Source organism: Prionailurus bengalensis, chromosome B1 (assembly GCF_016509475.1).
Source record: "Prionailurus bengalensis isolate Pbe53 chromosome B1, Fcat_Pben_1.1_paternal_pri, whole genome shotgun sequence".
In the NCBI taxonomy this organism is placed as follows: domain Eukaryota; kingdom Metazoa; phylum Chordata; class Mammalia; order Carnivora; family Felidae; genus Prionailurus; species Prionailurus bengalensis.
Window position 1 is genome coordinate 69,350,913 of NC_057344.1, and position 26,307 is coordinate 69,377,219.

Here is a 26,307-nt window from a genome sequence, read left to right on the forward strand (position 1 = left end):
TTTGACAAAGCCATTTTCAGAGCAAATGGAATGGTGGTAGTGACTTGCATACCCAGGGTTTCAAGGAGTCATGGCTAATAAGGATGAGACAAGTAGTTGTATGATTTGCCAACATCCTCCAAGACCAATTCTAGTGTTCATGCTTGACTGGTCCTTTGAACTTTTATAGGAGTCAGGCTAGAAGTGGGCTCAAGTATAGCCATGTTGAAACATGATCTATGAAAGATGAATACTTCAAAAATGTTTTCCCTTTTGCTCTCATGCAAGGAAATAACCCTTATATAGTCAACAACAAGTTCACAGGAAGAGTTTAGAGGGCAGTCCTGTGATCTAAGAATGTGAATATTTAAAAAGTCAGGTAGGTGGGAATGCAAGCTGGTGCAGCCATTCTGGAAAACAGTCTGGAGATTCCTCAAAAAACTAAAAATAGAATTACTCTACGACCCAGCAACTGCACTACTAGGTATTTATCCACGGGATACAGGTGTGCTGTTTCAAAGGGACACATGCACCCCCATGTTTATAGCAGCACTATCAACAATAGCCAAAGTATGGAAAGAGCCCAAATGTCCATCAAGGGATGAATAGATAAAGAAGATGCGGTATGTATATATATATATATATATATATATATATATATATATATATATATACACACACACATACATACATACATACAATGGAGTATTACTCAGCAATCAAAAAGAATGAAATCTTGCCATTTGCAACTATGTGGATGGAACTGGAGGGTATTATGCTAAGTGAAATTAGTCAGAGAAAGACAAAAATCCTATGACTTCACTCATATGAGGATTTTAAGAGACAAAACAGATGAACATAAGGGAAGGGAAACAAAAATAATATAAAAACAGGGAAGGGGACAAAACAGAAGAGACTCATGAATATGGAGAACAAACAGAGGGTTACTGGAGGGGTTGTGGGAGGGGGGGATGGGCTAAATGGGTAAGGGACATTAAGGAATCTACTCCTGAAATCACTGTTTCACTATATGCTAACTAATTTGGATGTAAATTTTTAAACATTAAAAATAAAATTAAAAAAAAAAAAGGCAGGGGGCACCTGGGTGGCTCAGCTGGTTGAGCGGCTGGCTTTAGCTTAGGTGGTGATCTCAGAGTTCATGAATTCGAGTCCTACATCGGGCTCTCTATTGTTAGCACAAAGCCCACTTCAGATTCTCTATCCTCCTCTCTCTCTGCCCTTCCCCTACTCAACACTTTCTCAAAAATGAATAAACATTTAAAGTAAATAAATGAATAAATAAAATATGATAGAGAAATTTAAGTGGTCCAAGAAAAAGTAAAATTAAACAAAAAAAATCAGCAATAACAATCACAACAGAAAATGGCAAAAACTACCCATTTAACAAGTAGCTCCCACATGCCTACTGGGTGCTTGCACTCTTCCAACCACTGGGATACAGCTGTGAACAAATCATAATTCCTGCTCTGATGAAACTTTTACTGTATTTATGACAATATTTTACTCTTAAGCCCTATTCTGTGTTTCTTCTACCAACTCTCACTGCTCTTCTCTTTCTCAAAAAAGTTTCTAAAATCAAACAGAAACCCTCTAGAAAGGTTTGCTCAAGAATAGTGAGGAAGGGGGTGCCTAGGTGGTTCAGTCTGTTAAGCATCAAACTTAAAAATATATATATTTTTAATGTTTATTCATTTTTTGAGAGAGAGAGAGAGATGGGGTGTGAGTGGGGGAAGGGCAGGGAAAGGGAGACCCAGAATCTGAAGCAGGCTCCAGGCTCTGAGCTGTCAGCACAGAGCCACACACAGGGCTTGAACCCACGAACTGCGAAATCATGACCTGAGCCAAAGTCAGATGTGTAACAGACTGAGCCATCCAGGTGCCCTAGCCTCCAACTCTTGATTTCGGCTCAGGTCATGATCTCACAGTTCCTAAGCTCAAGCTCCACGTTGGGCTCTGCATTGACAGCATGGAGCCTATTTGGGATTGTCTTCTTGTCTCTCTGCCCCTCCCGTGCTTATGTTCACACTTGATCTCTCTTTCTCAAAATAAATAAATTTTGGGGAAAAAGAGTAGAGAGGAAGTCCTAATGACTCTTACCTAAAAATAAAGGAAAACTAGAAGTGGAGAAAAGGGGAAATTGTGTTTGAGATGGCAACAGTGTTCACCCTGTCAGCACAAATGTACATTATTCCCCACTCAGTACCACACTAATTATTTCAAGAAAAAAAATTATGTAAATAATGGCAGTAACAAATTTGGAATTCTGCTTTGTTTTGTTTTGTTTTGGTCTGGGTTACTACTCTCAGAAAGAAAGCAAACAGGAAAGGTAATTTGGAAATTAATTGATGTTCCTATTTTACAGTGAAACTGTCTTTGCTGTAAAACTTGCCAAGTTTACTTGCAGAGTAACTACATAAAAACTCACCACTGAATTTCTGTTCTGTGGTCAATAGTATAGTAAGAAAAGTACTTAAAGACTCCAATTCTTATCAGAAACTTTTATACATAAAGCTAGCCTAAAGATATAATTTAAAAATGATTCCAGTTAAATGTATCCCATTGTTATTCTACCAAAAAAATTTATACTGGATATTGGCTACAACTTTGTCTTTAACAAAGTAGGTGATATGTAAATCCTTTACTCCTTTTGTAGAAGAAATGTGGGGAAAGAATAAATCCCTATAATCAGCAGCATGATGTACAAAGAGCACTGTTAGTAACAAGAGCCCTAAAGCACACTCCTGCATTTGTTCCTTCCACGCCATTTTATTTTTTTTATTTTTATTATTTTTAAAAACTCTTTTTTGAAGTTCATTTATTTTGAGAGAGAGCATGTGAGCAAGAGTTGGGGAGGGGCAGAGAGCAAGGGAGAGAGAGAATCCCAAGCGCAGAGCCTGATGCTAGACTCGATCCCACAAACCATAAGGTCATGACCAGAGCAGAAATCAAGAGCTAGACGCTTAACCAACTGAGCCATCTAGGTGCCCCTCCTTCCATGCAATTTTAGGACCTGGCTTGACCCAGGTACCATGAAAGATATACCAGGAATAGAAATTAACTAGATCCAGTTTCCACCTCAAAATTCTTACAATTTGCTATGGGAAGGCCAACATACAAACACTTAAGTAAACTACACTGTCACAGATACTGAGATTAATGTCCATGTGTCTTGTAGAACTTACAGGACAAAGAGGTCGAATCCACATTGTAGGGGAAAGAGATGGGTGCAAGTCACAGAGGATGTGATGCTTGGGACATGGATTAGTATTAACCAGGGTAAACAGAGCTTCTAATTCTAGCTCTGCAACTTTCAAGTCAGGTGACTTTAGGAAAGCACTTATCCAGGGCTTAGCTTTCCCAAAGTGTATCTATGTGCCTTATCTACCTCTCCCAAGGTTGTTGGGAAAAACAAAGACTAAGTATGAAAGTACTCTTAAAACTGTAAAGCATAAATCAAAGATAAGTTCAGATACACAATCTTTTCACTGAGATCTTTGCGGCCAGGTATTTAAGAATTCAGAATTTTTTATACTTTAGAAAGAAGGTATTATGTAATACCTCCTCCAGGGTTCAAGGTATAACCAAATCCCCAAATCAAACAAATGTAACACCAGGCCAAGTTATGAATATTTATGCTGAGCGGATTAGACAGAAACTATACATAGCTTCACAATAGTTCAGGTTAATTCTAAAAATCTTTTCAGAGATTTTAGGATTTTAGAATTGTAGGATAAGAGATTGTTGACCAATGCAATACTTACTATGTCTTAAGGAAGGTCAAAAGACTGGAATAAGTAACATTCAGTCCAACCAACATTATTCCAAATATAACTGATCCATAACAAAGATGACAATCAAGTTTATGTGTAAGTAGGTTGTAACTCAGAACTTGTTTCTCCCTCCCCCTGAAATAAGGCTATAAATGGTTGTAAGGGTCACAAGCTAAAACCATGTAAATCTTCATATAATAAGTTCACACAGCAATAACAAAACATTATGAGTCACAATATAGCCTGAGGTTTGGATGTTATGAACAGGGAACTATGAAGTACAGAGGAGGAAAAGACAGAATTCCTTCCTTTTTTCCTGAGTTCAGGGTCATGTCAGGTAAGACTCTGAAATAGGTAAAGTTTATGTGTGGCCCTCAAGTCACCATGCCCCACACCCCCACTGCCCTGGGGCCACCATGGGCATCCACAAAACTGCAAAGCACTGTACTGGGCATCAGAATGCCTGAGTTCTAGGCAAGATCGACAGTTCAATCCTGGTCACACTGCTTCATCTCTTAGTCCAGTGTTTCTTCCCCTATAAAAATGATGGGTTGGGGCTAAAATCACCTCTCAAGGTCTCATTCTTCCAACTCTAACACACTAAAATTCCAAATCATCTATAAAGTGTGTGCACAGTATAATTTGGAATAGATGACCCCAGCCAAGTACTAAGAGGAAAGCAATCTTAATTAATCCACATTACTGCACAGCATCCTTTAACCCTTCTAGATATACTCTATACTTTGACAAACATGTTTCTTAATATAAATGCATCTTTAGCTGATAGAATTTTCAAAAGATGCTAACAAAATCTGCAGAGGAAAAGCACAAGTTCTTTTGAGGCAAGAGGGTCACTGAGTAGGCAGGTGACTATGCCAACCAGAATTCCACCCCTGGCTAGCTTTGCCAGATTTTATTGTTGCTATTAATAGGTTTTTCTCTTTCTGCCCTTTAAAAACTCACAGAATCTCTAAATATGGACCATATTTTCCAAAATAATTTCTTGAATTCATAAAAGAGCACTACTCATTCTTTTCTGGTATCTATAAACTGGAAGCTACCTATATTTAAAAAAAAAGGTGGGGGGTGCTTGGCTGGCTCAGTCAGAAGAGCATGTGACTCAATCTCAGAGTTACGAGTTCAAGACCCATGCTGGGTGTACAGATTAAAAAAAAAAAAGCTTTGGGACACCTGGGTGGCTCAGTTGGTTGGGCATCCGACTTTGGCTCAAGTCATGTTCTCACAGTCCATGGTTCGAGCCCCGCGTCGGGCTCTGTGCTGACAGCTCAGAGCCTGGAGCTTACTTCTGATTCTGTGTCTCCCTCTCTCTGGCCCTCCCCTGCTCATGCTCTGTCTCACTCTCTCAAAAATAAATAAACATTAAAAAAACTTAAAAAAAAAGCTTTGCTGTACACTGTACATCTCCATGCATGCTTTAATTTTAATATTCACCGAGTTAATTCTTTCACACTCTTGTCAGCATAACCCCAACAGTCAACATTCGTTACTATATTTTAGGATTACTGAAATGCATAATGGCCCTGCTGAAAGCTAACTTGCATCAACATGATTTCATATCTTCTTTGAAGTAAGGTTTCCCCACCTTCTCCACCCACCCACGGAACTTATATGCTAATCACAGATAAATATTCAAGACACTGGCTTATACATTAATTCTAGATCCATTTAAATTGTACACAGATAACATAATAATACTATTTTCCTAGAAGATTCCCAAGGTCTAAATCATTGTTATCTCCATAAGGTCTTTTGTTTGCAAAATGAGAAAGCCAAAATCAACAGAAACTGTACCTATCTTTGTTTGTAAAATATTAGTTCTAAAAGAGATGGGTACAGGCGAGCACGTGTGGAATGGTCAGAGGGCAGCAGTGCAGGGCCGGGCCATGGGGCAGAGGGCAGAACCAAAATAAGAGGGTTGGGGGAGAGGGGGAAGAACAACATGGGTGCAAACACACATACTCTTTGACCCAGCAATTCCACTTGTAGGCGTTGATCCTACAGATCAATTTGCAAAAAGATTTTCACTGTAGCACTGTTTGGAATAGCAAAGGACTGGAAACAACCATCAACACAAGACTCTTAAACTATGGTCCATCCATACAATGGAGTACTATACAGATACAATAACAAATGAGGAAGATCCTTATGATTCTATAAGGATATCATCTTAATAGGAAGAAAGAAGTACAAAACACTGTATAGAATGCTCTCATATGTATTTTTTTTTTAAAAAGGAAAAAATGTAGGAAAAACTCTGGATTTTACTATATGTACATAGAGTATCTCTAGAAAGATAAATAATGAGTTGTAAGACTGGTTGTGTCTAAAACTATTTAATACACATCTGTTAAAACAGCATAGAATATAGACCCTGGAGCCAGGTGGCCTGGGCTCAAATCCTCACTCTGCCTCTCTCTAGTTCGTGACTTTGGGAAGTTACCTAACCTCGTTGTCCCTCAGTATCTCTTCTGCAAAATGCCTACCTCATAAGTGTTTGAGGATTAACAAAGAGCCAGGCACACAGTAAGTGTGCTGTAAGTACTCACTGAGACTTTGTACCTTTTGAATATTTAACCATATGACTATACTACTTCTTGAAAAATTAAAAATAAAATAAATCATGAAACTGAGGAATACAATAGAAACATTCTATTTTTTTTAACCCATCAAAGATTGTATTATTGCCTTAAGACAAACAACCTTAATTACTGTTTGCTTTAAAAAGCTTCTTGGTAGCTGAAGCATGAGGCAGTGGGTGAACTCCCACAGGGAAACCACCTTAATGAATTCAAGGCATTTAGATTCAGTTTCAAATATGTAGTTTGGCTTCATACAATGACATTTATTGAACTTGTCAGTATTCATATACCACATTGTCCTGCCCTTCTTCATCCCCTGCTTCCCCAAGGACAGGACAAGTTTCTCTCTAAAAAGTAACCCCTCTTCTCATTTATTAAACCTATTTATATATAGCCTCTGAGTTTTTTATTACTGCTCTAGTACTGTATCAAATTGATTTCTATCATATTAAATAGCTGACCTTTTTTTACTGCACAATCTCACAGAGCCTAAAGACACAACTTCCAGAAAGTCTGACGTCTGGATATAGGCTCTGGTGATGAGAGCCACACAGCACATGCACAATTACCTAACATTTTAGAGTTTGCCAAACACTTTACAGAATTCACCTGAAGTAATCTTCACAAAAGTCCCGTAAGAGCGTGTATTACATGTTTTACATAGAAATTAGGAGACTTTTAAAAAGTTATAACCAGGAGCGCCTGGGTGGCTCAGTTGGTTGGGTGTTGGCCTCTTGGTTTCAGCTCAGGTCATAATCTCACGGTTCATGAGTTCGAGCCCTGCATCGGGCTCCACCCTGACAGCGCAAAGCCTGCTTGGGATTCTCTTTCTCTCTCTCTGCCTCTTCCCGGGGCTAACTTGCGTGTTCTCTCTCTCTCTCTCTCTCTCTCCCTCTCCCTCTCTCTCTCTCTCTCTTTTTCTCCCCTGCTTAGATTCTCTCTCTCAAAATTTAAAAAAAAAAAAGTTGTAACCAGTAAGTGGCAAAGACAGGACACAAACCAATGTTTCCTGATTCCAGATTCTGTGCTGTTCCAACTCTGCTATGTTATCACCTTAATATTAGTAGCAAACAAGTCAGGGTAACATCCTTTACATTCCAGGACATCCCTCTGCATTTCTTTCTGAAGTATAAAAACCTGTTACATTTGAAAAATAAGAATATTTGTGATATAATGTTAAGACTGAAAAGCAGAACACAGAATTATGTATACAGTATGAATTACCTCAACTATGTACAAAAACAAAAACTGCTATCAAAGAAAGTTCACCAAAAATTAGTAGCTCATATCACAGACAAAAGATTAATCCCCCTACTATAAAAAGGACCAGAAACCAATGAAGAAAAGGGCTCACAAACCAATGGAAAACTGGGCAATGTATACAGATAGTTCATAGAAAAAATATTAAGATCATTTTTAAATATATGAAAAGATGTTAAATCTTACTCTTAGAGAAAAGCAAATTAAATTCATACACCTATCAGATTGGCAAAATTCCAAAAGTTAGACACCCTATGCAATTAATACGAGCAGAGGCACAAAAAAGTAGAACTACATGGTGGGGGCAGGAGAGTAAACTGTCACAGATATCAGAATTACAAGTATTTTTAACCCTGGACCCACCAATTCTATTTCTGGAACTAAACAGATATAAACATGTATGCGTGTGTGTGTACATATATATGTGTACATACATGTACATATGTATACGTACATATACAGACATACATATATCTATGTTTGTATACATATATGTGCATCTATGTATGTACACACATACATATATATGTATGTACATAGATACATATATCTTCGCAGCATGTTTGCTAAGAGCAGAAGACTGGAAACAACTGGAGAAGACATTGGTAGGGGTAAATAATGTCATTTATGTCAAATCACGCAACAAAATACCAAGCAGCTACTGTAAAGAGTGTGCAAGTATGACAGCAATGCCTGTAAGATCTCCAAATTATACTGAAAGTTCAAACAGCAAAAAGAACATGCTACCTTTTGTATAAGAAGGAAGAATACAGATTTGTTTTTGCTGATTTCTACATAAAAGAAACACTTAAAAATTTAGTTTATAAAAATTGAATTTTATTTTAAAAAGTTTTTAAATTTGTAATGTTTATTTTTGAGAGAAAGAGAGATAGAGCATGAGCGGGTGAGGGGCAGAGAGACAGGGAGACACAGAATCCCAAGCAGGCTCAAGGCTCTGAGCTATCAGCAAAGAGCCTGACGTGGGGATCGAACTTACGAACCTCGAGATCATGACCTGAGCCAAATTCAGACACTTAACTGCCTGAGCCACCCAGGTACCCCTAAAAAAAATTTTTTTTAATGTTTATTTATTTTTGAGAAAGAGCAGAGACAGAGTGTGAGCGGGGAAGGAGTAGACACAGAATCCGAATCAGGCTGCAGGCTCCGAGTTGTCAGCACAGAGCCCAATGTGGGGCTCAAACTCATGGACCGCAAGATCATGACCCAAGCCAAAGTTGGAAACTTAACCGACTGAGCCACCCAGGTGCCCCTAAATCGAATTTTAAAAAGTAGGAAAAGGAAGAATAGTTCTGACCTTTGAAGGCAAAATTCACAAGAATACTCTGGTCTCCCAGGTAAAAAGCCTGATTAGTCTATCAGAAGTAGTTTTTTCTTCGATTGGTTCTAAGAGATTTCCAGATTTTATAGTCTACTCCTGGTTATAGAGGCATGGGGATGAAGCAGACAAAACAAGGCCAGGAGTTTGGCCAGCACCTTCGAAGACTGGTTTTTAAATTATATGGCCCAGATAGTTGACAAATTTGCCTGAAAATGCTCTCTCTGGTTGCGCAGGGAAGACAAGCCTTCCAAAAGACAATACTGGATTGCTGTCCTAGAGAGAGAGAGACCAGCAGTCTGGGAGTCGGTAGTTGAAATAAGATGCTGTTGGAGGCCGGAACACTTATTAAGGCCACAGAAAGGCAGGTGAGTGGCCATGAGTCTTCACAGGGAAAGGCTGAAGCAGTGGTTAGGAAGTGCTCATGCTGTCATGCCTGTCACATGAAGGTGAGGATGATGGGGAAGCTCCAAGCAATGGCAGCCAAGTGAGCTGGAGAAAGGGCTCCCTGCTCCTTTCTCACCCACCTGCACCAGGTGGACACCTGTGACCTCTGCCTATTGTTCCTGGCATCCAGGATTTCTTCATCTAAAAAAAGTCCATAAAAACATGTCCGGGGTTTGGGGTTGTGCCTGGGTGGCTCAGTCAGTTAAGTGTCCATCTCTTGATTTCAGTTCAGGTCATGATCTCACCATTCATGAGATCAAGCCCCACATTGGGCTCTGTGCTGACCGTGTGGAGACTGCTTAGGATTCTCTCTCTCCCCCTCTCTCTGCCCCTCTTCTGTACTTTTTCTCTCTGGTGCTCAAGTGCGCACACATGTGCTCTCTCAAAATAAATAAACATAAAAAAAAAAAAAAACATGTACAGGAATGTTTATACAGCATTATTCATGATAGCCAAAATGTGGAAAGCAACCACATGTCCATCATCGGATAAACACAATGTGGCACATCCATACAATGGAGTATTGTCTGGCAATAAAAAGGGATGAAATACTAATACATGCTAGAACAGGAATGAACCTTGAAAGCATGGTAAGTGAAAGAAATCAACTACAGAGAATCATATGTTATATGATTTCACTTATACAAAATGTCTAGCATAGGCAAATTTACAGAGACAGCAAATTAGCAGCTGACTAGAGCTGGAGGTAGGGAGATTGGGGAATTGTGGAATGACAGTTAAATTTTGTGTGGGGTTTCTTCTGGGGGTAATGGACTGTTCTGAAGTTGATTTTGGTGATGACTGCACAATTCAGTGAATGCACTAAAATCCACTGAAGTATAAATACACATTAGATGGGAGGATTGTGTGGTATGTGAATCATCTCAATAAAGCTGTTTTAAAAGAAACAAGATACATTTTGTGTACAGGCCCCCCACCGCCACCCCACCCAAGGATGATGAGCAGTGGGAAGACCCATGTACTGTGTTGGGAAAGAAGCTGAGGCAACTGCTTTGAAGGATATCTAGTAAAGCCAAAGATTCACGTATCGTAAAACCTAACAATTCCACTCTTGGGCATATACCCTATGGAAATCCATACAGATGTGCAGAAAAAGACAAGGGCAATACTATTCACTGCAACATTGTTTATAACAGTAAAATAGTTTGTAAAAACAAAATTAAAATGTTCATCAATAGACTAATGAATACATAAATTGTGAATGCTATACTGGAATTTAGAATTACTGAACTAGAGGTACATGAATATGAATAAATTTCAAAAAACATGCAATTCTTCAAAATAATATGTACAGTATGCTACTCATTCTATAATGTTAAATATGTGTGACCCAGTATTATTTATGGATACATTATAGCCAGTAAACTAAAAATATAGCAGAGGCAAATATTCAGAATGTGGTTACCTCTGGACGGAGGAAGAAGGGAGAAGACTGGGCCCAGTAAGGACTATGTAGGAAGCAACATCTGTTCCCCTCGTGTTTTAGATCTTTTGTTTTTAATTATATATGTGAAGCAAGAGTGGTAAAATGTTAAGATTTAACAAAGCTTGGTTGTGGGTACACATATGGTTATTATACCATGTTCTGTATTTTCCTTATGGTTGAAATATTTCATAATAAAATGAAAATCCTTTTCCCTTTGAGGGAAATCTTCAATCCCTTTAAGGTTCCTCAAAAAATTAAAAAGAGAACTATCCTATGATCAAAGAATTGCACTACTGAGGATTTACACCAAAATTACAAAAGTACAAATTCAAAGGGATACACGCATCCCTATGTTTATTACAGCATTATTTACAATAGCCAAACTATGGAAGTAGCCCAAGATAGATGAATGGATTAAGAAGGTATGATATTATATATATAATATTATACACACACACACACACACACACACACACACACACATATATATACACACACACACCCCACCCAAGGATGTATGGGTATATATACATATATGTGTGTGTGTATACACATATATATGTGTGTATATATATATAATATATGATATGATATATATTATATATATATATACACACACACACATATACATGCAATGGAATATTATTTGGCCATAAAAAAGAATGAAATCGTCATTTGCAACAACATGGATAGAGATAGAAAGTATAATGCTGAACAAAATAAGTCAGAGAAAGACAAATGCCACATGATCTCACTTATATGTGGAATTTAAGAAACACAAATAAGCAAAGGAAAAAAGGAGAAAGACAGACAAACCAAGAACAGACTCCTAACTATAAACAACAAACTGATGGTTACCAGAGGGGAGGTGGGTGGCGGGATGGATTGAATAGACATTAAGTAGCATACTCATCATGATGAAAAATAAAAAGAGAGAGGACATTGGCATAGACCAGGTTGTAATAGTGGAGGTGGCAAGAAGTAGTCAGACTTGGGGTAGTATTTGAAGGTAGAGCCCGCTGGAATTGCTATGGATTGGATACAGTGTGTAAGGAAGGAAAAAAAAAAAAAGAGGAGTCATAACTACGACCATCAAGAGAGAGAAAGCTGCAGGTGGGACAAGTTGTTGGATATACAAACCTGGAGGGCAGGGGAAAAGTCTGGGCTAGAGTTATAAATGTGGGAGTTGTTGGCAAACAGATGGTACTTCAAGCCAAAGGCTGAATGAGATCACTAAGGAAAGTGAGTGTGGGTAGAGAAGAGGTCCAGGACTAAGCCTTCAAGCACACCAACATTAACGGGTGGGGAGAAAAGGAGGACTCAGCAAAGAAGATCAAGATGGAGCAATCAAGAAAGGGGAGAATGCTGGAGTTAAAAAGAAAGAAAAAAAAAAGAAAAAGAAAATGCTAAATGGGTTTTTAAATGGGAAAAAAAAGGATTTATAAAAAACTAATAAAATTGATTACCTAAAGGGCATGGGGAAGAATAATGAGGTGGGAAAAAATATATTTCAAATATATATTTTTATTGTTGAACCAAGTGAATGAATTGTCTCTGAAGGCATATAGAGAAAATGCTTTTAAAATGTTAAAGAAAAAATCCTCACATTCATATGCTTCAAGAGGTGATTTAACCTATAAAAGGTGTTAGAGTTGGGGGGTGGGGTATTCCTTACCTTTGATTCAGGTTTCCAAGTAGAGGCACAATCCTGATTAGTGTTAACATTCCTATCTGTCTTCACCCCTACCGGCTCCTTCCCAGGGGAAGAAGAATGATTTCTGATTGATAAACTGTCCTTTATGCTTTGGTATCTACCTGTTTGCAGAGCACACACAAACTAATCTAACCTTCAACTACTCAACGTCAAGTTTTATAGGGGTGAACCCCTATGTGGTAAGGCCTATGTGTGTCTTCAGCTGCTTATGACAAGGTGGGTGAACAGGTCTAATTCTAAGGTTATTAGGTAACTCCTTGTTGTTACATATAGTAACCATTTCCAAATGTAGATATTTTGGTTTCTATCTACCTGGCCAATTTCTATCTCCCAATTTTCAAATTCCATTGGGGAAGGAAAATTTCCTACAAGGAAAATTATCTGCCAAGAAGACTGTCAGAAATGTGAATAAGAATAGGTTTCTTTCTAAACTAGAAACCCAAACATCCACCAGCAGAACATACCTTAAGTTTTGAAGCCATCCATTTAAGAACATACTACAGAGTCATGAAAACTTGCTCCTGAAAACATTTTAATAACATGGGGAAAATATTATACTGAGTAAAAAAGCAGATTCTGTAACTTGATATCTGAATATGATTCAGTTAATACAGCTTATATTTATGTACCAATAAAAGACTATAAGAAAATAAAAGTATTAACAGTAGTAAAATTTGTGTGATAGCATTATGAGTAACTTGAATTTTCATTTTTATATTTGTTTGCATCTTCCAAATGTTCCATAATAAAACTGTATCATTTTGGTAATCAGAAAAAAACATTTAAGAACTATCTTAAAATAAGTTTAGTAACTACAAAGAGAAAAAGATGGAGGAATTTAAAAAGAAAAAAGGACAGGGTGCCTGGGTGGCTCAGTCAGTTAAGTGCCCAACTCTTGGTTTCAGCTCAGGTCATATCTCATGGTTTATGCATGGGGCTCTGTGTGATGGTGGGATGCCTGCCTGGGATTCTCTCTCTCCACCCCTCCCCTGCTCATGCTGTCTCTGTCTCTCTCAAAAATAAATAAACTTAAACAAAGAAAAAGAAAAAAGAAAAAAGGCAAGTAGCTACCTTGACATAAATGTGGTCCTGCTCTGAAAAATACACCTGTTAAAATATTTTAAAAATACTTCATATACCAGCTATTAACAAGAGGAATTTAAAATTAAAAACACCATACCATTAATATTAGCCCACTATCCCACAAAAGAAATACTTAGGTATAAGTTTAACAAAATATGTATAAGATCTATATGAGGAAAACTATAAACCTCTGATAAAGGGAATCAAAGAACCAAATAAATGGAGAGATATTACATGTTCATGGGTAGGAAGACTCAAGATGTCAGTTCTTCCCAATTTGATCTATAGATTCAATACAATCCCAATCAAATTTCCAGCAAATTATTTTGTGGATATAAACAAATTCATTCTAGAGCTTATTTGTGGAGGCAAAGGACCCAGAAGAGCCAACATAACACTGAAGGACAAGAGCAAAGTTGGAAGACTAAAAATACCCAACGTGAAGACTTACTACAAAATTACAGTAATCAATACAGGAGGGTACTGATAATAGAACAGACAAACAGATCAACAGAAAAGAACAGAGAACCCAAAAACAGATTCACACAAATATAGTCAACTGATCTTTGACAAAAAAATCATAGGCAACACATGGAGAAATGACAGCCTTTCAGCAAATGGTGCTGGAACAAATGGACATCCACACGTAAAACAATGAGTCTTGACACAGATCTTAAATCCTTCACAAAAACTTAACTAAAAATGAATCACAGACCCAAATGTAAAATGCAAAACTCTAACATTCCTAGAAGATAACATAGGAGAAAAATCTAGATGACCTTGGACATGGTGATGACAACCAAAGCACATTTAATGAAAGAAACAGTTGATAACCTGGACTTTATTTTTTTTTTTTTAATGTTTACTTACTTACTTCGAGAAAGAAGGCTCACACATGAGCAAGAGTAGGGGAGGGAGGAGGGGGCAGGGCAAGAGAGAGAATCCCAAGCAGGCTCCATGCTCAGCATGGAGCCGGATGCAGGGCTTAATTTTACAAGCATGAGAGCCTGATGCCAAATACCACAGATACTTGAGCCAAAATCAAGAGCTGGAAGCTTAACCAACTGAGCCACCCAGGTGCCCCAATAACCTATACTTTATTAAAATTAAAAACGTCTCCCCTGCCTGAAAAACTACTAACAAAAAAAAATTAAATTAAAAACTTCTCAACTATGAAAGACAGTAACAAGAAAATGAGAAGACAAGCCACAGACTGGGAGAAAACATTTGCAAAAAAACATATTTGGTAGAGGTCTGTTATCCAAAATATACAAGGAACTCCTAAAACCCAGCAATAAGAAAATGAACAATCCAATTAAAAAATGGGCAAAAACCTGAACAGACACCCCCCAAAATAGGATATAGAGATGGTAGATAAATATCAATGATGCTCTACGTCATCCGTCATTAGAGAAACACGAATTAAGACAACAGTGAGATACCACTACACTGCTATTAGAATGGCCAGAATGCTGGCAAAACCAAATACTGACAAGGATGTGGATTAACATGAACTGTCATTCTCTGTTGGTGGGAATGCAAAATGGTATAACCACTTTGGAAGTTTGGCAGTTTCTTAAAAAAAAAAACAAACTCGGAGCTTATGATCCAGCAATCATACTCCTTGATATTCACCCAAAGGAGTAAAACTTATGTCTATACAAAAATGCACACAGAGATGTTTACAGTAGCTTTATTCCTAATTGCCAAAACTTGGAAACAACCGAGATGTCCTTCAGTAGGTGAATGGATAAACTGTGCTACATCCAGACAACAGATAACTACTCAGTGGTAAAGGGATATGAGCTATCAAGCCAAGAAAATACATGGAGAAAGCTTTAATGCATATTACTAAGTGAAAGAAGACAATCTAAAAAGACTACATATGGGGCGCCTGGGTAGCTCAGTCAGTTAAGCAACCGAATCTTAATTTCGGCTCAGGTCATGACCTCACAGTCCATGAGATCAAGCCCCATGTCAGGCTCCATGCTAACATGGAGCCTGCTTGGGATTCTCTTTCCCTCTCTCTCTCTGTCCTCCCCTACTTGCTCACTCTCACTCTCTCTCTCTCTCTCTCCTCTCAAAATAAATAAATTTTTTAAAAACTTAAAAGTAAAAAATAAAAATAAAGTAAAATAAAATAAAAAGGCTACCTATTGCATGATTCCAACCAAATGATATTCTAGAAAAGCAACACTATGGAGAGAGTAAAAAGATAAGTGATTGCCAGGGGTTAGGGAAAGATGAATAGGCAGATCACAGAGGATTTTTAGGGTAGTGAAACTGATCTGTATGATACTATAATGATGGGTACATTTCATTATACATTTGTCAAAACCCATAGGATGCACACCACCACAAGTGAACCTTAATAAACCATAGTAAACTATGGTCTGGAATGATAATGATGTGTCAGTGCAGGTTCATCAACTGCAACAAACATACTACTGATACAAGATATTGATAGTAGGGGAGACTGTGCACGTGAGGGGGGGAAGAAAGAACAGAGGAACTCTCTGTACTTTCTGCCAATTTTGATGTGAACCTAAAGTTGCTCTAAAAAATAAAGTCTATTTAAAAGGAAAAAAAAAACTTTTTCAATTGTCAAGGGAACTTTTAAAATACAGGAACTTTCAGTAATGAGCACTAGTTTTACAGTTTTGTGATAGGATTATTCTCTGAAGAGCATTTTGGTGTGTTATAGTCAGCTAGAGAATTCCCCGTGAAGATAAAAACCAAGGACATATTATTTGAGCTTTGGATATGGCCATCAAAAGTCTCTGCCCCTGTTCGGCTGAGTTACAAGCTGTCTCCCCTCAGCCTGTCCACTCAGCTGGAAAGGAGAAGGTCAGTCCTACATTTTCTGCTCTATAGAATGAGCCCAATCCTTTCATGTGGTCTTGTTCTTCCTGACAGAGGAACAAGTTCTCATAATAGCTCACATTAAGGTATCACCGACTGCCTTGAGAGAACAATGCTTAAACACAAAGAAATGAGTTCTGATCATAGGAACTGCTGTTATCAAGCAAGGGCCAATGGGGGAGAGATTAGGCAGCAGACAACCCCACCTGCCTCTCCTATCACGATGTGCAGCTGTTAGCCCTATCTACCAGTCCACCTTGGGTCCGTTCACATTCCCTTGAAGGACAATACACTTTCTGAATCCAAATGATTTTTACCCCTTGGCAACATTTTTCTTTTTAGAGTGCACGGCACACATGCTCTTGCCTTAGGATCTCTGTCCTTACTAGTTCCTCTGTTGAGAATACACTTCCTCAAATATCCACACGGCTTTCACTCTCACATGGCAAAGATGACCACTGAGACAGTTTTGGCTCCACTGATTACCCAAGGGCTTCACATTTCTCTAACAGTTTTGTTACCCGTCAGTCACTGACAGATACTCAGAATGTTAGGACTGGAAGGGACCTCAGACACCACCCATCTGATGACTTAACACATCATTAGAATCACCCCAGAAACTCTTTCAATTGTTTTGTTTGTTTTTAGTCAATAAAGCCTCACAGGCTCCACTTCTAGAAATTTGCTCAAGTGGATCTGAAACGAACCTCATGAAGCTACATTTTTAAAAAAACAGTTCACATATTTGATGATCACTGACCTAATCTACCACTTCTATTATTTTTTTGTACAAGAGAAAATAGAAACACAGATCATGAGATCGGGATAGAGAAGATCCCCAGATCAAAGATGCTTCCACTGTATCTGGTACTATGGTGTAGGTTCTCACATGTTAGAGTCAGATTTTTAACTTAATTTTATGTTTAAATGTTTATTTTTAACAGACAGAACAGATGAGAGTGGGGGGGGGAGGGTGTGGGGGGAGGGGGAAGAGAGGATTTGAGGCAGGCTCTGCACTGACAACAGCGAGACCTACATGGGGTTCAAACTCACAAACAGTGAGATTCATGACCTGAGCTAAAGTCAGACACTTAACCGACTGAGCCAGGTGCCGCTAGAATCAGAGTTTTTAAAAATCAGTAAGTGAAACAACTAGCTTAGTGTTACTAAACTTTTTGTTTTTTGCCTTTGGGCAGGGTGAGGCGTGCAAGTGAAAGGAAAGGGCACATCAAGAGAAAAAAAAAGGGGGAGCCTGGGTGGCTCAATAGGTTAAGCTCCGACTTCAGCTCAGGTCATGATCTCACAGCTCCTGGGTTTGAGCCCTGCATCGGGCTCTGTGCTGACAGCTCAGACCCTGGAGCCTGCTTCAGATTCCGGGTCTCTATCTCTCTCTGCCCCTCCCCCGCTCACACTCTGTCTCTCAAAAATAAACATTGAAAAAAAACTTTAAGAAAAAAAAGATAGCATTTTAATTCACATCTGTTCTATAAAGACCTGAGAGTATTTTTTTTAAACCTTTCTAAACTAATAAGAGAAGGATTAAACCCTTCAAGATAAAACTCTAATGGATGGATATACACCTGATACCCAACAATCCATATAAATTTGGGATCCCACAAAAGGGGAAGAGAATTGCCAGGGATCTTGGTGTTTCTAGAGCCCAAAGGCTAGATTCTCTTTCTTTGGTGAATTTTGATGGGGAGTTTAATTATAATCTTAGATGGGTCACAGATTACTGTTCTCACCAATTCCCACCAGGGCTTGCTGCATCATTATTCAGCAGTTATTCAGCTTTTGTTACTATAACAATAAAAGGATAAGGCTAAGCCACAGCCTGACTCACAACAGGAGTCCTAACAGAAGAACCAGGAATCATGGACCCGTGCAGCTGAGTATTCCAGTTCAGTGTACAGCTGAGCAGGAACTTGAGGGATAAAGGCTTCAGAAGCTGCCCAATGACCTGGGCTGCAGACCCCAGAGTTGGAGTATCCTTGTCCTCTGTCTGAAACACAGTCTTCTGGACATAACTAGTTATGGTAACTAACACTTATCAGAATAAGACCCAGACAAAAGTTTATGTCAGTTGTCAGTCTACATGAAGCAAGTTCACACTCCCTTCAAAACCCCTCTATACCAAGGCTGCTCTGATTCATTCCCAAGAAGAGGTGTGGCCTCAGAGGGTCAAGTTGAATGTTTTTAAACCTAAATTAGACGTGACTTTGCAGCAACATTAAGTTACCACTGCATGCTTTCATTCATTCACATATTCCCAAATTATATCTCTAAATCCCAACCACCAACCAGTGGAAATAAACTCTTCGCTAGTCAAAGAAAATTCCTCATGGCACATAAAATCAGTGAAAAGGGAAGGAATGCAGAAAGGGCAGAAGAACTTGTGACAGCAATTCTCAATGCATCTGAAAGAGTCACACCCAGCAATTTCAACCTCTCGGTGAAGCTTGTCACAAAGCACAAGACCATCAGCTGACTAGGGTTTGGTTTTTTTTTTTTTTTTCCTCTACCCACTTCATTCAACCTGTTGGACAGCTACATTTTCTACATAGTATCAAAGCAGAAGAGTTTTCACAGCTAGCTAAGTGAAGAAGACAATGAAAAACACTCTCCCTAACCCTGCAACCTGCATTAGTCCTTTTTGCTAAAATCTTCCAGAACAGAATTCTTTGGTCTGTTGCCTTAGCATATCTCTCTAAATCTGCGACTATTTTTATATTTCCTTGTCAGTAGTCCTAACTGCTATAAATAAAGACTGGTAGTAAAATCATGGTCAGCCTATCTCTGTGAAGCAGTTAACTAGGGGAAAGAAAATAAACCCTGGTTTCTGTACTTCTTTTCTTGTTGAGTAACTACCACAAGCAATCTATGCCTCCTTCTTTTTTGTAATGGATTCGTTCATCCAGATCATAGACAAGTCTAATACATACACTCATTATTTCTTTGGCCCTTCCTATCCTGGTGATTCTAAAGCAGTACAGAGAGTCTCTGCTGAATCCAAACTCCAAGATATGAAACTTAAAGCACAATTGATTCTGAAGTGCTCTGTTTCAGTTCCTCTTTGGTGTGGGTAGGGTATACTTTTTAAGAAAATGTTATGTCAAATTCTCTCCTGCTATCAGAGAAACAATGATTCACTGATAAGCTTGGCAAATACTCCCGGATTTCTCACAAAAACAGCCTTCTGGACTTATCTAATTTGTTACTAAAGTTTGCAAAATCAAGTTATTAGCAGCTTTGTTGTGGTTGATATTTTAAGAAAAAAGAAGGAAGTGATTATTGAAGACTGCACCCTATGTCCAGCTTCATAACAGTTACTAGACGTGAGGTTTTAGAGAGGATTTTTTTTTTTTTTTAACTGACAAACCACTTAAAATGTTTCATCAAACTCTGTAGGTTTTTGCTGATTCTGGAATTCTGTGAAATAAACGAACCTCCAATATCTTTTGTTCTAGAGATTAAGGAGAATGGAAGCGAAGATACGGAGGACACACTTCCACCCTGAAAAGTCTGATTCCATGTGGACCATAATTAGAAAGAAAAGCAGGGGCACCTGGGTGGCTCAGTCAGTAAAGCCTCTGACTTCAGCTCAGGTCATGATCTCGCAGTTCATCAGTTCCAGCCTCACGCTGGGCTCTGTGCTGACAGCTCAGAGCCTGGAGCCCGCTTCGGATTCTGTGTCTCCCTCTCTCTCTGCCCCTCCCCAGCGCTCACTCACACACTCACTCTCTCTCTCTCAAAAATAAACAAACGTTAAAAAGAAAAAAAAATTTAAAGAAAGAAAAACGTTTCCCTCTGCACTGAACTGTGGCAGTTTTACACTGTGGCCACTGTTAGGTACCTAACATGACTCCTCTACATGTGTGGAGTCTTTCTCTTCACCTCTGAGTAACTGGAAAATCATGAGGAAACATGGGGGGGGGGGGGGGGAACCTACTTATCAGTGCACTCAGCTAAGACCACCTAAAATTATTGATTTAAGATACCCAAGAGCAAAGAGGGAGTTGGAAGTCATACTTAACTGACTGCCACCTGACTTGGACAAACAGATAACTCGTGAGCACTCTCGAGCCAGATCCCTACAGTGCAAGCTCCTGTCAATAATTCACTCTACCCTTGAGACTGGCTCAAGTCCTAAAGAAATACAGGAAACCAAGCACAACGCTGCAAATAACGATCACGTTTTCAAGATGGTAGGAAGGGGGAGACAAAGTAGATGAGGTCTACCAAGTCTGGTCTGACTAGAGATGAATTCCAATTAATTGACGAGTATACGTCATCACTGCACAAAATTCTAAACAAGAGGAAAAAAAAGTCTCAACACCAAAGAAGTAACTCTAAAGGAAGTTAAAATAAGAAAAGGCAATAATGGATATGAAAAATTTTTGTTAACGTGTTGTTTAAATAAAAATGATTAAAATCCACTGAAGAATATTAAGTTCACTGAAACTGAGAAGCAGAAGCTCATACCAAAATGTTTTGAAGTTTTTAAAAAAACTTTATGTGGCCCTGCATATTATTTTCTTATCCCCCTCACCCCTAATATGTATTTGGGGAATCTAGAATCATATGAATAAATATAGGGAATATTTATTCTAAGATGATGCTACATCTTAGAATTTAGAGAAGGAAAGGATTTTTTAAAATAATCTAAACCAACTTCATAGCTTAGAGTTGAAAAGTGAGACACAGAAAAGCCAGGAGACTCCCACATGGTTAAAGGCTCTCCCTGGGCAGCAGAGGTGGGGATCAGGATCAGGATCAGAATCAGGATCCAGATCAACTGAGTGCCAATCCATTACTCTTTTGTATCACTCAGCTGTTCTATCTTGATAAGAAACAGATAAAAACAGGGGTGCCTGGGTGGCTCGGTCAGTGGAGCATCCGACTTGGGCTCAGGTCATGATCTCACGGTTCATGGGTTCAAGCCCCGTGTCGGGCTCTCTGCTTATCAGAGCCTAGAGCCTGCTTTGGATTCTGTGTCTCTTTCTCTCTCTCCCCCTCTCCTGCTTATGCTCTGTCTCATTCTGTCTCCCAAAAATAAATAAATTGTAAAAAAAAAAAAAAAAAAATTAACTAAAAAAAAGTACAAAAGTGAAATTCTTATCTGAACACTCAAATGTATTTTTCTAATGTACCACATCATTCATTACTGCTCCCTCTATAAATATCTCCCTTTAATTGAGTGGATAGCATGTGACCCAGCCCCTATAAAATGATTTCCACACTTCTCCCTAACTCTCCAATCTACTGGGTTTATACTGGAGTAGATTATATACCATTTTATTAAGTTTCTACTAAAGAAAGACAATGATTTTTATATGACAGAAACTATATCCTGATTATTTTCAACCAACCAAGAACCATATTGATGGAAAAAGTTTATAAAACATAATTTTAAGAAAACTTCTTATAAGGAAAAAAATATGTAAGTGAATTTAGAAACTTACTTTTACACTAATCATGAGAATCAGAGCTTAACTTTTAACTTTGACTCTCTTTAGTAGTTATCTACATCAGATTCTCACTGCATTTTTCCTTTTGGTTGATATGCAATAAAATTCTTTATAAATATGTTTCAATTAAGAGCTATTACTAATTAAATTAATAAATTCTTCCAAAATGGATGACATAATGAACCTAAAAGAATACAGCAAGTATAATGTTACTCTCTTTAAGTAAGCTCCACTCTTAAAATTAGTTCCGGCATAACTCCAATCCTTCTCATGAAAATAATTTGCCAGAAGAAACTGGGCTCTTTCCCACCATCCTGCCTCCACCTACCATTCAGACTAGGAGATAACTTCCAGTCCTGTGCCCCATCTACCAACTGTGGTGGACCCTCAGGACCGCAACTCGTTTTCCTGATGACCTCTGAGAATAGTATTGTTCAAACTTCAACACAGGACAAGGATGTAACCATTTCTTGCGAGCTGGCTCCAGGATAAGTAAGGAAAAGTTAAGAAAGCAGATGGGTAGTAGAATTGAAAAAGTCAAAAAAATAATAAGAACCATGCCTGCACCTTTTTTGTACTGGAAAGGACTTGTTTCCGCACACCCATCAATGGCCCCACGTCCTACTAAAACAAAGTATTCTTAACAAACAAGTTTTGGGTCAACAGAATTTCATCCCGCTTGATACGCAGTGAATTAAATAAACATTTCTCTGAGATTTTAAAACAGAACTGAAGTTTCAAACCTGTTGCTGAGTTCCGAGCGATCAGTGCCCCTTCCTACCCTGGCACGTTTTCGAGTCTTTGTGCGTAAAAGCGTCTTGTAAGTCCTCGCAGCACCAGAACCAGCACCGCACACACATCCGGCTGAATCCTGCCGGGCCCCTGGCCGGTTTGCTGTCTTCGTAGTGCCGCCACACATGTCCTGAGTGTATGAACTTTCTTCCGGTTTATCCTGACTATCAACATGGACGTGGACACAAATGTTGAAGATCCTTTGCTGTTTGAGGGATACTCCACACTGACCAGCCGTCCTAAGTAATCCCTGTACTTCCTATACAGTAGGTGAGGCAAGCTACTTGGCAGCAGCCTACTAATTTCCTCTTTCAAAAGTTTAAAAAAAAGGAACATTCATTTGTTACGTAAATTAGCCTGCCAAAGTATTAGGAAGTCAGATGTATCCAATGCTATAAAATATGTTCTCAGCAGGACCATTAAAACAGGCAAGTCCAAATCCCACTTCCTACTTTTGTTCCTAAGCTTGTACTCTGGGTCAGCAAAAGACAAAACACTCAACAGGTTGAGCAGCTTGGGCTGACTCATTCCATCTGTGCTCCCCTGTTGGAGATTATGTAGTAGTCAATTAATTGGTCACAAGACCCATTCATATGGCTCTGGGCAAATGCAGTGACTTGCCTTCAGCTGCAAGGTTGTTCTGACATTGGCCACACCACCCTCTTAATGGCTCTCATGTGAGCAAGCGTCAGCTGACAGGTCTTACTCTGCAACCTTGCAAAACTCTACCCATAGCAAGTGAGGGAGATGGTTACGTACAACAAAGGTAGGGCTTGATGTACAGGAGGTGATGTGGGGGAGGGAGAGTAGGGACACATCCTTTCTTTAATACCAAATATACAGATGTGTGTGTATATGAAAAATTATCTAAACACACACATACGTAAGAAAAGTAATAAGTGAGAAGCCATAAATCCTCACAACTCTTGCACTGAATTCCTAATTCCTGGGTATATTCAAGCCAAGAAAGCCCTGAAATACCAGAACACAAGGACAAAAGTAGTTCAGTTTTGACTTCTGACACTAACATACTTCATTTGTAAAATGAAATAATGCTATGGAATTATATAATTTTTCCATAGTACTGTGAGTTCATGGAAAAAAAAAATTTCTTTTAGAAGAAATAAAAAGCAAGGGTCCCTAAAACACAGGTCAGATCTTGAAAACTATAAGGGATTGTCTCAACTCCTTTTCCTCTTTCTCATCCTCGAATTAGGCTGAATATTAATAGATCACTAAAATCTGATGAACCTTTGGCAGGTCTTCAGTTTCAGGAGGTTTTATTTTATTTTATTTTTTAAGTTTGCTTATTTACTTTGAAAGAGAAAGCACACAAAGGGGAGGGGCAGAAAGAGAAAGAATCTCAAGCAGGCCCTGCACTGTCAGCGCAGAGCTGGATGTAAGGCTCGAACTCACGAACCATAAGATCGTGACGTGAGCTGAAATCAAGAGTCATATGCTTAAACAACTGAGCCACCGGGGTGCCCCAAGTTTCAGGAGGTTTTAAATGTATCTTTATACACGGAAGCCAAATATTTCACTCCATAAGCGTGAGAAAAATCTAATGATATCGTGGTAGAGGCCACAATTACCTTATGACATTATTATATATGTGACCCTAAAGTTCCTTTATAACAAACCCAAAAAGATCTTAAATACATCCTCCCTTGAGAAGTAAAGATTGCAACACACCTACAACAATGACTAGACTTCTCTGCACGTGATAAATTGATAGTGCTAAGGTAAAACCAGATTAGGAGAGAATGAATCCATTTTTCCAGTAAGGGGAACACATTTTGACCTTAAAGCTTAACTGTGTGGCCACCATGTGATCATGGGTTCTTCTTTTTTCCCCTGAACTGTCTTTAAAATCACTTTCTCTTTTTAAACAGAGAATCAGAAGCTCACTTATGCAAGCACTGTAACCCTTCCATTTTAGGCACCACGCAGCTGGATGAGCAAAGGCTGGAAGGAAGGTTATCATTTCCACTTCCCAAGTGGCCCAAGTGAGGCCCCGAATCAATGTCTCCAACACCAAGGGTCCATCTCCTCTAAAATCACAGGAGAAATGAAAGTATAGTTTGCCAAAAAGAAAACCACAGGCCTCACATGGTGTTACTCCAGCCAGACCAAGTCATCAAACCAGAGCTTCATAACTAAGTTAACTGCAGGTTCAACCTCCCCCAGAAATGTCTTCACCTGCCAATCAGGAATTTTCAGATAAGCACCAATGAGGAAATCTATCAGCTGGGTCCCCTCCATTCCCTTCCTACAAAGGAAGACGAGACCCCTGCCCTTTCCTTTCTTTCTTTCTTTTTTTTGCATATACCTTTATTGCTCTACTCTCCTTCCCATAAAAACTTTCCATTTTGTACAACTCTTCAGAACCCCCCTCTATTTTCTAGATGGGATATTGCCGGATTCATGAATCATTTGATAAAGCCAATTAGATCTTCACATTTACTCGGATGAATTTTATTTTTTAACATGTTCAATGTTGAAGGGGTAGGATCTTTAAAAATGCCAAAATAACTGAATTTTCTAAAATATATAGAAGAAATGCTGGGGGAACATACCCCATTTTTTACATGTAAAACTGAATTTAAGTTTTAAAACTAAAATCTCTAAAAGATGTTTATCTAGGACCTGATGAAAGGACATGAAACCCTTTTTTTAAACATGTATTCTGAACAAATATTTAACCTCATAGCTAGCCACAAAGCTGTTCAATCATTCTGATATTTTACATTTTCCAAAGCCTTAAATTCTCTTACAAAATACAAATTCTATCCCTTATCTCGATGATGCAAACATCTTCAATGATCAGAATAATAAGAGATGAACATGACAATATAATTACAAAGGATAATTGGATGAAATAAGGATCAAAGTGCATTGGGAAAGAATTCCCTTAAACAGAAGCTAAACCACACGGCTCAAGAAACTCTAACTAAACCCCTTCTTCTTCACGTTCCTTCCATTCAGCCAGCCGCCTTTAACCAAACACTATACATCAGTCACTGTTTCTCCCTGACTTCAGTCAGCATACCCTTGATCCAACACTTCCTTGTCTGAGTGGGGCTCAAACTCGGATGCTTTTAAACCGATTGCTAGGCCCACCCCCCAGGGTTTCTGATTCAGCAGTTCTGAGGTGGAGTCTGAGAATGTACATTTCTAACAAGGTCCTAGGAGGCTGTTGCTGCCTGCCTGGGAACCACACATTTGAGAAACACTTCCTTGGTAAAAATTTCATCTTCCTTATGATGACTTCTAGGCTGGAAGATCTTTTTCTCCCTTGAATTCCCCTACAATTTTTTTAAACCACACCTTTAACCCTTAACATGTAACTGCCTGGCAACAGAGCGGTGTACATATCTCATGAGCCTAACTAGATCATAGATACCTTGAGTATAAAAAAATCTGGGTCTTGGCATTCATCTTTGTACGTCATACAGGTCTTATACTTGGTAGATACTCAACAGATCACTTTTTGATAGGTTCAATACCACTGAATATTTACATTAACAC

At 38.7% G+C, this 26,307-nt stretch overlaps 1 protein-coding gene across 5 annotated transcripts in view; it reads right to left on the bottom strand.

Annotated features, from left to right (window-relative positions):
- FNIP2 (folliculin interacting protein 2) overlaps nt 1-26,307 on the bottom strand; it is a 131,938-nt gene that overhangs the window by 71,448 nt on the left and 34,183 nt on the right. The window contains exon 1 of one of the 5 annotated variants that reach the window (XM_043566469.1): nt 22,731-23,300. The exons of 2 other annotated variants lie outside the window; for them this stretch is intronic. In XM_043566469.1, the coding sequence (XP_043422404.1) occupies nt 22,731-22,906 (176 nt within the window). In that variant the 5' untranslated portion in view covers nt 22,907-23,300. Of the gene's footprint in view, nt 1-22,730; nt 23,301-26,307 lie in introns of those variants that run through there. 2 more of the 5 variants (XM_043566504.1, XM_043566485.1) reach the window with 2 other exon arrangements.